Source organism: Panthera leo, chromosome B1 (genome assembly GCF_018350215.1).
Source record: "Panthera leo isolate Ple1 chromosome B1, P.leo_Ple1_pat1.1, whole genome shotgun sequence".
NCBI classification, from domain to species: Eukaryota; Metazoa; Chordata; class Mammalia; order Carnivora; family Felidae; genus Panthera; species Panthera leo.
Window position 1 is genome coordinate 69,153,203 of NC_056682.1, and position 14,446 is coordinate 69,167,648.

At 34.0% G+C, this 14,446-nt stretch overlaps 2 protein-coding genes across 7 annotated transcripts in view; one reads left to right on the top strand and one right to left on the bottom strand.

Annotated features, from left to right (window-relative positions):
• The window catches only part of CB1H4orf46 (chromosome B1 C4orf46 homolog), an 87,360-nt gene that overhangs the window by 8,369 nt on the left and 64,545 nt on the right, over positions 1-14,446 (top strand). Inside the window, exon 3 of one of the 4 annotated variants that reach the window (XM_042935184.1) lies at positions 6,756-6,841. The exons of the other annotated variants lie outside the window; for them this stretch is intronic. Within the exon in view, the coding sequence (XP_042791118.1) occupies positions 6,756-6,802 (47 nt within the window). The 3' untranslated portion in view covers positions 6,803-6,841. Of the gene's footprint in view, positions 1-6,755; positions 6,842-14,446 lie in introns of those variants that run through there. 4 annotated transcript variants of the gene reach the window in all.
• The window catches only part of RXFP1 (relaxin family peptide receptor 1), a 131,871-nt gene continuing 121,626 nt past the window's right edge, over positions 4,202-14,446 (bottom strand). For all 3 annotated transcript variants that reach the window (XM_042935178.1, XM_042935175.1, XM_042935177.1), the window contains 6 exons: positions 13,350-13,421; positions 12,435-12,506; positions 10,438-10,667; positions 7,972-8,382; positions 6,778-6,996; positions 4,202-4,905 (listed from right to left, as the gene is read on the bottom strand). In XM_042935178.1, coding sequence (XP_042791112.1) covers positions 4,604-4,905; positions 6,778-6,996; positions 7,972-8,382; positions 10,438-10,667; positions 12,435-12,506; positions 13,350-13,421 — 1,306 coding nt within the window. In that variant the 3' untranslated portion in view covers positions 4,202-4,603. The remainder of the gene's footprint in view (positions 4,906-6,777; positions 6,997-7,971; positions 8,383-10,437; positions 10,668-12,434; positions 12,507-13,349; positions 13,422-14,446) is intronic.

A 14,446-nucleotide genomic window follows, 5' to 3' on the forward strand; every position in this document is an offset into this window, starting at 1 on the left:
GAGAGAGAATAGGCTAAAGGCAAAAATGTGGGAATCATCAGTATATATAAAGTAATTGAAACCATAGAAATAGATAAGGGGCGCCTGGGTGGCTCAGCTGGGTAAGCATCCGGATTCAGCTCAAGTCATGATCTCATGGTCTGTGGGTTCAAGCCCCACGTCAGGCTCTGTGCTGATAGCTCAAAGCCTGGAGCCCACTTTGGATTCTGTCTTGGTCTCTCTCAGCCCCTACCCTGCTCACGCTCTTTCTCTCTCTTAAAAATAAACATTAAAATAAATAAAAACATTAAAAAAATTAAAAAAAAAACATTAAAAAAATCTTTTGTTTTAAAAAGTCTTAAGAAAAGATAAGAAAAGGATTTAAAACAGTAAATGAGGCTTCTAGTGAAAGATTTTTATTTAAAAGAGGAGTACATTGGGGTGCCTGGGTGGCTCAGATGATTAAACATCCAACTCTTGATTTCAGCTCAGGTCATGATCTAATAATGGTTTATGGGTTCAAGCCCCACGTCAGGCTCCACACTTACAGCACAGAGCCTGCTTGGGATCCTCTCCCTCTGTCTCTGTCCCTCCACCACTCATTCTCTCTCTCTTTCTCTCAGGAAATAAACTTAAAAAGAAAAAAAAAAGAAATACATTATTAAAAATTCAATGTATTTTTGAAGTCTCTTAGAGTGGTTCACTCCATCGCATTCAAGTATCAATTTACTTATTACTTAGGTAAGCAGTAAAATGCATGGACTTGAGTATTCTGGCTGCATATATCCCTTTCCCATTTGTTGTTTTCCTTCAATTTTATCAATATCTAAGTTGCTAACAGGCAGTAATTGCTTTGTGAGGGGTTAGGTAGTAGCCAAATGCATTAGGAACCCTTAAACTGAAAATAGTAAAAAAAAAAAAAAAAAAAAAAAAAGGTTGAAGTCTTCCTGGTATTTATTTTTAAATTTTAAAATACTTTGTTTTAACTTAGAGGCATTCATTTGACCTAGAAGCATAGGCCATGAGTTTTGGACCAAAGTTATTTTTGCAAGAGAGAAAACCATAACTTCTATCTGAGTTAACTTAGTGCTTCTATTGCACCTTCCTTCAAAGTTAGTAGGAACTAGTTATGTGGTATGCCAGTAATTACTTACCAGAATAAGTTAAATAGAAGTTACCCTATTTGGAGAGGTGGAAGAATGGAAGAGTGAGTAGACTGAATAAACAGGAAACTAAATGGCTTCTAGAAAATTATTGGAAAATATTTTAATGCTAAAAAGTTGTTTCAGATTATTTTGTAAATTCATGCATTTCTAAGACCCTTAAACACAGGTTACGATCATGATTTTGTAGTATTACATTTTATCTATCTTGTCTTCATGATTATTGCTTTTTTTTTAGAAATTATTTTTAAGAAAAATATTTTTCTTCTAATTTTTTAATGTTTATTTTTGACAGAGAGAGAGAGAGCGCGCACGCGCGCGAGCAAGTGTGGGGGAGGGGCAGAGAGAGAGAGGGAGATACAGAATCCAAAGCTGGCTTCAGGCTCTGAGCTGTCAGCACAGAGCCTGACATGGGGCTTGAACTCACAGACTGTGAGATCATGACCTGAGCCGGAGTCAGATCCTCAACCAACTCAACCACTTTTCTATTGTAATATTTATTAGCAATAAGATTTAAGAGTAACAAATACTCCCAAAATAAACTTACGAGAATTTAAATATTTTTGTTTTTGTGAGCTTTAAAAATTATATAGTTTCAGTAGCTAGAGAATTGAATATTATAAGAACTATAGCTTTCTATTATTTCCTGATTTTTTGTTGGAAGTGTAACCATATTCCTCATGTAGAAAATTTATTGTCATTATTCCAAGTAAGAACAAAAAGGACTCAAAGTAATCCATGTTTTTAATAGATGTAAGTTTCAGGTAACTTACTTTCCAAAGAAATCTATACAATTATATATTCAATAAATACATTTCTGATTCCAGTAATTTCATGTGTTAAACATTTTTAGTGTATTTAAAACTACCTGAAGACATTTTGTTCCTATTTAAAGGTTTCAAATTACTAAACCAAAAAAATTCCAATAGCTCAGTTAGAGACCAGAAGAATAAGTAGCCAAAAAGTTAGTATCTTATGAACTGACTGGCCATGCAAAAGGAAGGTAAATCCATCTCTTGATGACAGCTACTTTGTCTTTGAAGTAAAACATGTGCATGCAGACCTTTCCTTCCTTAAGTTCCTGAATCATTGCATTCTAGCTCTTCTTTTTCCCTTTAACTGCTTTATTGAGATCTAATTCACAAACCATAAAATTCACCCGTCTAACATCTACAATTCAGTGGCTTTTAGCATTTTCACAGAGTTGTTTATCCATCACCACAATCAATTTTATAACTTTTTTTGTCCAGGAAAATACTCTGTACTTCTTAGGCAGCATCCTTCTGACCCTCTCACCCCCAGTGACCTCTAATCTATTTTCTATCTCTATGAATTTGCTTATCCTAGATATTTCATGTAAGTGGAATCATATGGTATTTGTCCTTTTGTGTCTGGGTTATTTGATACTCATCACATTGTAGCATGTGTCAGAACTTCATTATTTCTTATAAATGGCTGAATGATATTCCATTGTATGTATATACCACATTTTGTTTTTCCGTTTATTAGTTGATGGGCACTTGAGTTGTTTCCATCTTTTGGCTACCGTGAATAATGCAGTGAGCATTTGTATACAAGTGTCTGAATCCTGTTTTCTATTCTTTTGGGTTTACACCTGGGAGTGAAATTGCTGGATCATATGTTAATCCTATGATAAGCTTTTGAAGAACTACCACACTACTGTCTATGATAACAGCTGCATCATTTTACATTTCAACCAGCAATGCAGAAGGGTTTCAATCTCCACATCCTTGTCAGTATTTGTTTTCTCTTTTTATCTTTGTCTTTTGTTGTTTTAGTTACAGCCTTTTATTTTTTTTTTTTTTTTTTTTTTTTTTTTTTTTTTTTTTTTTCCAACATTTTTTATTTATTTTTGGGACAGAGAGAGACAGAGCATGAACGGGGGAGGGGCAGAGAGAGAGGGAGACACAGAATCGGAAACAGGCTCCAGGCTCCGAGCCATCAGCCCAGAGCCTGACGCGGGGCTCGAACTCACGGACCGAGAGATCGTGACCTGGCTGAAGTCGGACGCTTAACCGACTGCGCCACCCAGGCGCCCCAGTTACAGCCTTTTTAGTAGGTGTAAAGTGTTATCTCATTGTGGTTCTAATTTTCATTTTTCTAATGATTAGTGATGTTGAGCAACTTTTCAAGTGCTTATTGGCCATTTGTATATCTTGTTTGGAGAAATGGCTTTTTAAGTTCTTTGTCCACTTTTAAATTGGCTTGTTCATCTTGTGGTTGAGTTGTAGGAGTTCTTTATATATTCTGGATAGTAAAACCTTCTCAGATATATGATTTGCAAATATTTTCTTCCATTCTGTAGGTTGTCTTTTTACTTTTTTAAAAAAGATTTCATTTTTAAGTAATCTACACCCAACGTGGGGCTCGAACTTATAACCCCGAGATCGAGAGGTACACTCCACTGACTGAGCCAGCTAGGTGCCCCGTCTTTTTTGCTTTTTTGATAGTGTTGTTTGGTACACAAAAGTTTTTAATTTAGATGAAGTCCAATTTATCAATTTTTTCCCCTTTGTTGCTTATGCTTTTGTTGACACACCTAAGAAACCATTGCTAAATCCGAGGTCTTGAAGATTTACTCATATGTTTTCTTCTAAGAGTTTTGTCTTATTTTTAGGTTGTTGATTAATTTTGAGTTAATTTTTATATATGGTGTAAGGTAAGGGTCCAATTTCCTTCTTTTGCATGTGAATATCCAGTTGTCCCAGCATCACTGTTGAACAGACAGTTCTTTCCTCATTTGATTGTCTTGGCATCTTTGTTGAAAATTAGTTGACTGTAAAATGCTTTTTTGAGTTTATCAGAATATCTTTTTTCATAGAAATAGATATCTTGTACTACCTCTCAAATGTACAGCAACTTGAGAGGTAAGATGAATTTTTAAAACAAAATATTTTGCAAACAGACATTTTCTCATTTCTCATTTTTCATTACATTGAGTATTACAAAACCTTAAACCTTTATTTAAAAGTGTCCATGATTATTATGTTTGCTATGTGCATGACAGATAAAGCTCTACCTTCATCTAAGAGCTGCATCTATTCTGTTGTAGCTAAACATAATTTAACATTGCAAATTGAAAAGGTTCTATATTATTCTATACTTCCAGGTTCTACACTTCCAGAAATTTACTGCAGTGCTATACACATAGTGGGTACTCAATAAATGCCTAGTAAAAGAATGAATGAGTCTTTCTGAAGTAGATTTCTCTTAATTTCCTATGCAAAATATGTACTAATATATACACATTATCAGTATAATTTATTTCCCTTTATATGGGCATCAGTCACTTTGATTTTTCCCAAATAACCTCATGTCTTTGTAATGGTTTTATCTCAGCCATTATAAATTATTAATTTTGTGGCATTCATTTTATACTAATAAATCCATCACGAAGCATCCCATAATATGCTCTGTGTAGAAATGGGTTTCAAAGTCCGTTATGAATAGGAATTGAGTCTAGTTGATTGAGAAATTAGTGACAATTCACAGGGGTCTGTGAAAAGAGCTGGCTTTATTAACTCAGGTGGCATCTCCTGCAGCGGCCACATTTCTACCCAGATGAAAGACGGAGCATATGTTTTCTGACTTCCTTTGCTGTCAATAGATCTTCTTTTTCTGTAGTTATACCAAAACTGATGAATCATTTCCTTGAATGGTCTTGTGGTCAGAGTATACAGAATTGGGTTCAAAGCACTGTTGATAGGCAGAATAAAAATCACTACCCAAGAGGTTATGGTACCTGAAAGAGAAAAATGTGATAGTTTTAGTGTTTGTGGATGTTTACAAGGTATAGAAGCCCCTTTTCCTTGTTTTTCCCCCAGTCCTCTTTTGAGTCTTAATTTTTTCTCTTTGATGTCACATAATTAAATACCAAATCTAATGTGTTTCCAGAACGTCTTTCCAGGGTGTCAGTGTTTGAAGGGAGTGGTGGTAGAGCAAAAAAACCAGGGTTCTTTGCTAAGTAGCTTTTCTTGAATACATCAACAAAAGTATTCCATTAGGTAGAACCATTTTCTACCAAGTGATTACATATTTTTGTGATATGATTCCATTTTAGGAAAAATAATATTGTTTAGCATCCAGATCAAACCTTTCCCAATATTTTAATTGCTGGATAGAACATATAGTATTTCTCAGAATATACAGTCTTTAAAAGATTTCTTTTCTGCTGTTTTTTTGGTTTTAAAAATAGGTATGCATTTTTAGGCTTTTGACTAGATATTTATTTCAGTAAAGAAATCTTTGGCTAAACTTATCTTAAAAATCACTGTAGTACATAGGTAACTCATCATATTTGCTATTATAATTTTACTGATGCTATTTTCCTTCTTTGTTGCTTATGAAATGTAAGATAATATCACCCTAACCATGGGGTAAAAAAAATTAAAATTGTATGTTCATAAATTTTAAGAATGTGAATATATACTGTATTACAATTAATAGCATTTTGGACACTTTTTTATTGTAGTAAAATATACATAAAGTAAAATTTACCATTTTAATCAGTTTTAAGTGTGCAGTTCAGTGGCATTAAGTATATTCATATTGTTGTACAACCATCACCACCGTCCGTCTCTAGAACTTTTTCATCCTCCCAAACTGAAACTACACATCTATGTAAACAATAACTTTTCATGCCCTTTCCCTCCCAACCTGATAACACATTCACAAACTGTCTGTCTCTATGAATTTGACTATCCTAGTTACGTCATATAAGTGGAATCATACAATATTTGTGTTTTTGTGACTGACTTATCTCACTTAGTATAATGTCTTCAAGGTCCATTCATGTGGTACCATGTTTCCAAATTTCCTCCCTTTTTAAGGCTGAGTAATAATCTTTTGTGTGTATAGGATACATTTTGCTTATCCATTCATACGTTGATGGACATGGGTTATTTCTACCTTTTGGCTATAGTGAATAATGCTGCTATGAACATAGGTGAACCAATGTCTGTTTGAGTTCCTGCTTTTAATTCCTTTAACTCCCAGAAGAGGAATTGCTGGGTCATATGGTATTTCTATGTTTAATTTTTTGAGGAACCACCATGCTATTTTCTGTAGCAGCTGTGCTATTTTACATTCCTACCAGTGATGCTCTAGTTTCTCCAAATCCTCACCAATTTTGCTACTTTTTGTGTTTTTGATAATAGCTATCCTAATGAGTGTGATGTACATTATTTTTAAATACCAATAATGCATTCTTCAATCATCTTTCACACTCTGGCATCATGCTCTCTAAATTGCTATGTATTCTAGGAAGAAAAATGTCTTATGTTCTCAAAAAAAAATGAAGTAAATATTTGATAATCATTTTCACCTGTTTGGTCATCTTAAGCATGGGATTATCAGAATTACAAAGCATAGAGTGTTATTTATTTGAGTTGTTCTTTGCTTCAATGGTAATAGGGTTTTGGGGCATTTATGGAAATAATTGAACAGCTTACTCCTGGTAAACATTTGATTGATGAACAGAGCCTAAGGTACTTATAACTCTGACTTATAATTCTTAAAATGAGTTGATGTTAAGGATCTTAATTTTCTTTCTTGGAGGAACACTGCAGAAAGAGACTTGTTATTTCTTTACAGAAAGAAAAAAAAAACATTGTACCTGGTATTTCTACCTGAAGCAATGAAAGAAATTTCAGCACAAAAATGGGTATCCAGCATAATGCATCAGTAAATACAATAAAGAAAAACCGTTTGGCAAGGATCATCTCTTTTTTAACTTGATTCCGTATTTCAGTTGCTGTTATGGCACTTTGATGAATGCTATAAAACATGCTTCCATAAGAAAAAACTATGATGATAAATGCTGCCAAGTTAATACCTATTTAGAACACAAAGATTATTATTAATGTGATGATCATTCTTTCAAAACAAACACACATACTCTTAGCTGTTTGAATGTGAACAACATGTGTTTTGTTTTTTATAAGAATTATGAAGAAAAATAATGATTTTTTAAAAAAAATTTGAAGTTTTGTTGAACTAATGTGGAATGAAGAAATTTTAATTTAAAAATATAAATATTTTTATATTTAGGCATATTAGGGGCCCCTGGGTGGCTTAGTCGGTTAAGCATCTGACTTCCGCTCAGGTCATGATCTCACAGTTCGTGTGTTTCAGCTCTGCAATAGGCTCTGTGCTGACAGCTCAGAGCCTGGAGCCTGCCTCAGATTCTGTGTCTCCCTCTCTTTCTGCCCCAACCCCGACAGGCCCGCGTATACTCTCTCTCTCAAAAATAAACATTAAAAAAATCAAAAATGGCATATTAAAATGAGATTATAGTGATTCAGTGAATATCCTGGGCCTTCTAAATTAATCTTTATAATTTTTTAAAATAATTTAATTAGTATATATATATATATATATATATATATATATATACACACATTTTTTTAACTTACCCCTGAAACATTTTTTACAGTAGAAAAACACTTGTATGTCTATTTTCAAGCCAAAGACTTGTGTGGGTGGCTACTATGAGTTTATTTATCTTATAAGGGCAAAGAGTTAAATATATATTTTGTTTAGTATTATTAGGGTGAATGCATGAACTACAAGTATTTACTGTTTTGTCTTTTATTAAGCAGAATGTTGGAATTTATATAAGAAAGTGGTAATTCAGGGGGAAAAAAATCCCTTTAGGGGATTCTGACAGAATCCATCCCCAATGTTGATGAGAAAAACTGGCTAGAAGTTCTGAAATAAAAATGTATAAACATTAGAAGAAATAATGGGATTGAAAATGTGATTTATTCTAATATTTGAATGAAAGGGCTTATAATACACAGTTTCTTACCAAGAAAAATTGCCACGGAGTAAATCTGAGCTCCAGTACTTTCTGTGTCTTCTGAATGAAGAGGGAAGCACACGCCATTGGTGCCATAGTAGTTTTTGAAAAATTCCTTATTGGTCAATGGAATGAAAGCCACGATAAACCCAGTCATCCAAATGAGAATCAGAACTGTAATTGTTCTGCATTTTTTAGGTCTTAAACATCTAAAAGGATAGACAATGCAGATATATTTTTCCAGTGTCAGAAATGTTAGAAGTAACACTGATACTTCTGTGGATAGAATGGCCAAAGATCCTACAATCTGACAGTGAATGCTCTCCATCCACAGCTGCGCGTGCTTGTTGTATTCTCCACGAAACTTGAGATCGAAGGCTCCAATGACAAACAAATATATTCCCATTAGGCAGTCAGCACCTATAGGATCAGTAAATGTTGCGAATTTAGAGAAATAAGTAAGTATAATAGAAATAATGACAAACAGTAATATTTTTAGTATTAGCAAAAAATACCTAATTTACTTCTATTTTGGGTGAGGTAATTTTTTTTTTAATGTTTATTTATGTATTTTGGGAGAGAGAATCCCAAGCAAGCTCCATACTGTCAGCACAGAACCCAAGTAGGGCTTGAACCCATGAACCCCAAGACCATGACCTGAGCCCGAAGTCAGATGCTTAACTGACTGAGCCACCCAGGTGCCCTTTGGGGGAGGTAATTTTTATTCTAACAATTTGTTCATGGATAAGGACCTTTTCATCAGCTCTCTTCAATACGTACTCTTATAGCACCATCTACAGCTAATTACGTAATCATTTCTCTTTTTGGTTTTTTTTGTTTTGTTTTGTTTTTGTTTTTTCTAATTTTCAAGTCTGTGTGAGCAGGGATATTGTGTATTTTGTTTTCCATTCTGGTCCCATCACCTAGAAGTGTTGAGTAAATGAATTAAATGCAATTATGTTGAGCGTTTGATTAGGGACCAATATGAGGATGTTGTTATTTGGATCCCCTCTTCCAGTGAAATGCTCCCAGCTTAACATGCTAGGGATATCATCCAAAATCCTAGAGAAAGTAATTCAGGAATTGCTGTGATAGACTAATGACTATGAATTTCGGGGTCTATAATTTAGAAGACAGGAATAATTAAGAAGTGCTCTGTAGTCAGTATAATTTTGGAGGGCTTAAGTTATTTACCCAGAGCTGGTCTAAGCAAACCTGTTCTCTCTGATTCTCTCTTCCATTTTTACATCTTTCTCTGTCTCTTTTTAGGCTCTCCCATCCCCCAAATCAGTTGTCAATGTGATGCACTAGTTGGTGATTTTGCTTTTTAAATGAACATTTCATGTCAGAGAGTAGGTGAGATTTTTTTTGACTTTATAAGCATTCTATACAAACCTTCCAAAAATCACATCACTGTATAAATCATAAGGCTGGCCCTAATCCTTAAATATTGCTGTGATATTCTAGCCTTCACCAGGGAAATTTAGCATACTCAAAATTTTGTAGTTAATGATACAACGTAGTAAACAATTTCTGAATTCTATTTCTTAGATAGCTTGCAGTGAAAAAACAATTAGATATTGGACTTTGAATGAGGCTGGGGGTAAGACATGGACAGCATGCGTAAAGTAGAACATTGTATAGATTGATACTCACTGGAGAAAATATGGACCACTTGACCCACACTATAAACAGCCTGCGGACTGGTCTTGCTTATTTTTCTTTGTAGTCCTCACTTAACGTAATACCTCGCAATCACATTTCAAAAACTTAAAAATATTTAATTCTACCTAAAAACATTTTATTATTTAAATATTTCAAATTATGGGGGTGCCTGGGTGGCTCAGTCAGTTAAGCATCTGACTTCGGCTCAGGTCATGATCTTACGGTTCATAGGTTTGAGCTCCACATCGAGCTCTGTGCTGACAGCTCAGAGCCTGGAACCTGCTTCAGATTCTGTGTCTCCCTCTCTCTCTCTGCTCCTCTCTGACTAGTGCTCTGTCTCTCTCTCAAACATAAATGTTAAAAAAATTCTTTTAAATATTTCAAATAATGAATGGAAAAGATTTTAGTAGCTCAGAGACCAGAAAAACAGCCATCAGTTAAGTCAATGTCTATATCTGGACATGCAAACAAAACAGTAAATACACCTCTGGATGTAAAAATTAAAGGTTGCCATTTTATTCACAGTAAAATATTTTACCTGCTTTGACAAAATGTCTTCAGAGAAGAAAACCAATGAATGACAGCTTCTTTAATATGTATAAGGTAATTGAATTTTCTTGTTTTAAAAACGTATTTTCTTCTCACTAAAGGAATTTCATTTTCATTGCAATGAATGTGAACACAATATATAAGCAAAAAGGAGAAAGACTTAAAATCTCATAATTCCACCACTCTTTTTACTCATTTTTGAATAGCAGTGCTTTCATATATTGCAAAAGTGTAATTCCTCTTCAACCAGGAAATACTCACAGCAGAGAGAAATGATTGACATGGCATGCAGTCTGTTCTCAGACCTGATATAAGGTCTCATACAAATGACAAAGACGTTTCCAAAGCATGTGACTGCAGATACAACCCAGACAAATACTCTCTGAATAATGCTTGCCAAGAGGTTCTCGAGAGATGAGATCCCATCAGTGTTTGGTTTACAGCTGCGAACATGTGGTGCATACCCACAGTATTGGAATTTCTTAAAATATCTGATGAACAAAGCGAGAGTACAAGAAGAATTTACATTTAATTCAGTGCCATTATACATTAATATTTCTTTCCTACATTTTCTCAATAGAAAGAAAATATCTTAATATGAGACTCACAGGAATGTAAAACATTAAGGACACTAAGTGAACTTGATTTCACTGTAAAAGAGTTTGAGGGCCAGAGCAGCAAGTGGCCATCATGAATATACAAATGTTAGACGTGTCTTGAAACATAAACAAGCCGTTAGCATGTGATCAAGAGAATTAAAGGAAACTTTTATTGCATTTTTAGTGTTTAGTGCAGGTGAGTGCATTGTTACACAGCTCCTATTGTTGCTGAAACCAGTCTAGCGCTCCGGGGAAGAGACAGCCATATGCTTTCTCCTTTATGCTTCCATGGCTTTTTCACTGTATACTTATGTGATCTGTAACTACGTGTTAACATGCTTATCTCTCAACCAGATTTTGGTACCTAGATGAGTGTTCAATAAGTTTTGTTGAGTTAATCCTTTCATTAATAGACTAATCTTACTGATAAAGTCGATCAGTAATTATGACTGTTACCACCAACACCAACACCACGTATTCAGCATCTTCGTATCAGGAATAAATTCTCCAGTCAACTCCATGGGACAGGTATTAACATCACCATAGGAGGAGATGAATATTCAATGGAGGCAAATTATTTGCTGTGAAATTTCTAATAAATGTAGAAATTGAAGTTCAAATCTAATTAGAGCTTTAGAATACATAGCTCTAAAGCTATGTACTCTGGCAAAAAAATAGAAATGATCTTTATAGTATAGACAGCTGTAGCAATACAAGATAAAAGCATGTCAATCACAGTATATTGTCCTATTGTTTAACCCTTCCTTACTGAGTCCCTTAGATCTGATATGGTTTCTGCCCCAATTCAGGTTTATTCCTTGAGTTGTTTCTTGGGTTTTGTGAGCTACACCATTTTCTCCCAATAAACTATGTTTGGCTTACTTTAGTCAGAGTGTTTTATGTTGTGTGCAACCAAAGAAACTTTTAAAAGCATCTTCTGTGAGGAGTTAGGAAAAACAAAAAGAATGTCCCGTGTGAGACTTAAAACATAAGCGAAATTATAGAGTGGTGACATGACACTTTGTAAATTATTGAGAATTAATTACCCTGGCATGGAGATCATTCTCATATCTGCTGTAAGATTGCATTCAATTAAGGAACATGTTCCCAAAGCATGGAATCAATGGTACTATAATACACACTGTTTGAATAAAAGATTTTTCAAAGTTTACCAGTTTATCCATACACACTTGCTCCAATCATGTCCTAACATTGGAGGCAATTTTTACTGAGGAGGATTTCTCCATACTGTCCTCCATTTACAGCAATTATTTATTTATAGTTATTTTGTGTTGCTTATGTAAATTCTTATTTTTTCATCTGGTAGCACTTATACCATGTGTGCAAATTACTAGCTCCTCAGGCAAACACCAATATGTATGATGGTGTCAGTGCTGAGGAGAGCTTATAGGAATGGGTGGGTTCCATCCACACTCATGTTCTCTGACATTTAAAAAATCACCTTGATTCTACCAAACCATGGAACAGTAAAAATCATCCCACCCCATAGCAACACTTTAAGAATAATATTGTTTAGGCAAATTAGTTTGTAGAAAATTTGATAGATTGGATGCATTGGGTATGGATGTATTAGCATAGTGCACATGGAAACATAAAAGATTAAAATCAAGGTGAAAAACAAGGAAAACATCTGCTTACATGTGAGAGAGATTCATTAGAGGTCTAAACATCCTTTGTTGGATATTTGAAATTTCAATTCCTTCTAGGCTGCTAAAAATACCAAATTAATTATCAAAATAACATATGTTATAAGGGTGTAATAAAATGACTTTTTGTGATGGACAATTAATAAGATACTGTCAGTCAACACTGATTGTGAACCAAACATTCATCCTCAGCCTGCCCTACACACTTACTTCCCCAACTCCTTTCTGATTCTAGCATTTATACACATCTATCTCTTCTATTTGAAGTTTTGGATCCTTGTAGATCATAACACAATGCTTTGTGTATAGTAACTACTCAATAAATATTTGTAGAATAAATGAACAAACATCTTTTAGACAACGTTACAATAGCAGAGGAGTTTTACATTTTGAAATTTTTCTAATAATTTTTAAATAACAATTTTTTTTCTAGTAAGATGCCATCTAACTGAGGGACATTTAAATTAAATTAACTGAGACATCTTTTAGAGGCAATTGTTAGACCATAAAAGATTTTTTTGTGTGTGGTGTAAATAATGATTTATATAAGAGAATATTGCATCTTTGGCTAAAAGTAGCTATAATAAATTCTTAGATACCAATGCTAATAGAGAAATAGATATGCAGAGATGCCTTCAGAGGATCAAAATAAATGATCCAATATAAACTCCTGGTGATTACAGCAAAATATAAAATCATTACCTAATTCTTAGTTTATAAACATGTAAGATAAAACTAATAGCTACCTGTTGGTTTATAGTGAGCACTCACATGGTTTGGTGGCACTTAACTAACATCCTGGAAAAGCGCTTCTGATTTGAAAGATTCTACAAATCTTACAGAATTTATTAGTCAGTATATAAATAATGATTTCATCATAAAACTATCCCCATAGGTATATACTTACAGAGACTTGAGTTTGACAAGATAATCAAATTGATTTGCTTGAATTTTCTGGATTGGGTTATAGGAAAGATTCCTGTTTTTTAAAAAAAGGCAACAGTAGGTCATTTCTAGGAACTTCTTAAGTAAAGAGAAAATGTATCTCGACTTTGGTACCAAAAAAAAAAAAAAACAAACCAAGTGTAGTAATAGCACTTGCCTTACAGAGCTCATTAAATATTTACAGAAATTAATGGAGATAAAACACTTAGAATAGTGCCTGGCTCTTAGGATTTTGTTAGTGTAGAGAAGGAGCTAAGACAACATAAGAATGGAAGTGAACTAGTCAAGAAATGGCTCTCACCAAAGAAGTGATAGGGTACCCTGAGAGAAACCACACATACCTCACATTTTGCCTAGGTTCTCATTTAGTTAAATGAAAACACAATCTCATTTTGTCAAAAATTGAATTAATAGAATTACCCTGAATACTTTTTCCAATAAATCTTATTCCAAAGAGTGATGTTTGTTCTAATGATTTGTGAGGCATGAAGTGAACAGTGAAAGGCTAGAGCTGGGAACAAAGAGATATAGACCAGAATGACAGTGCAGCTGAATTCTGATGGAAAAAATTTCATAATCCTTTTTGAAAAAAACAAAAAACAAACAAGAAGCATTGAAACAAGAATCATTGATTAAAGGGGCTTCTCAGGGCAAATTCTTTTAGAAATTTATTCTAGGTTAGACCATTAGTTAAATGGAGGAGCTATTGGGGAGTGGTGATTGCAGAAAGAAGGAAAGAGAGGAAGAAAGACAAATGAAAATTGAGTTGTATAAAGGAACAAAGTGAACTCAACAGTCTAGGACTAGAAGGAAATTATCTGAACACAATACAGGCTGTCTATAAAAAGCCCACAGCTAATATCTTGCTTAATGGTAAAAGTCTGAAAATTTTTCCTCCCAAATCAGTAACCAGACCAGGATAATCCATTTTTCTTCTATTTAACATAGTACTGGAAGTCCTAGTCAGAGTAATTAGGCAAGGGAAAAATAGGGCATTCAAAATGGAAAGGGAAAAGAAAAATTATTTCTGTTTGCAGATGATATGAAACCATATGTAGA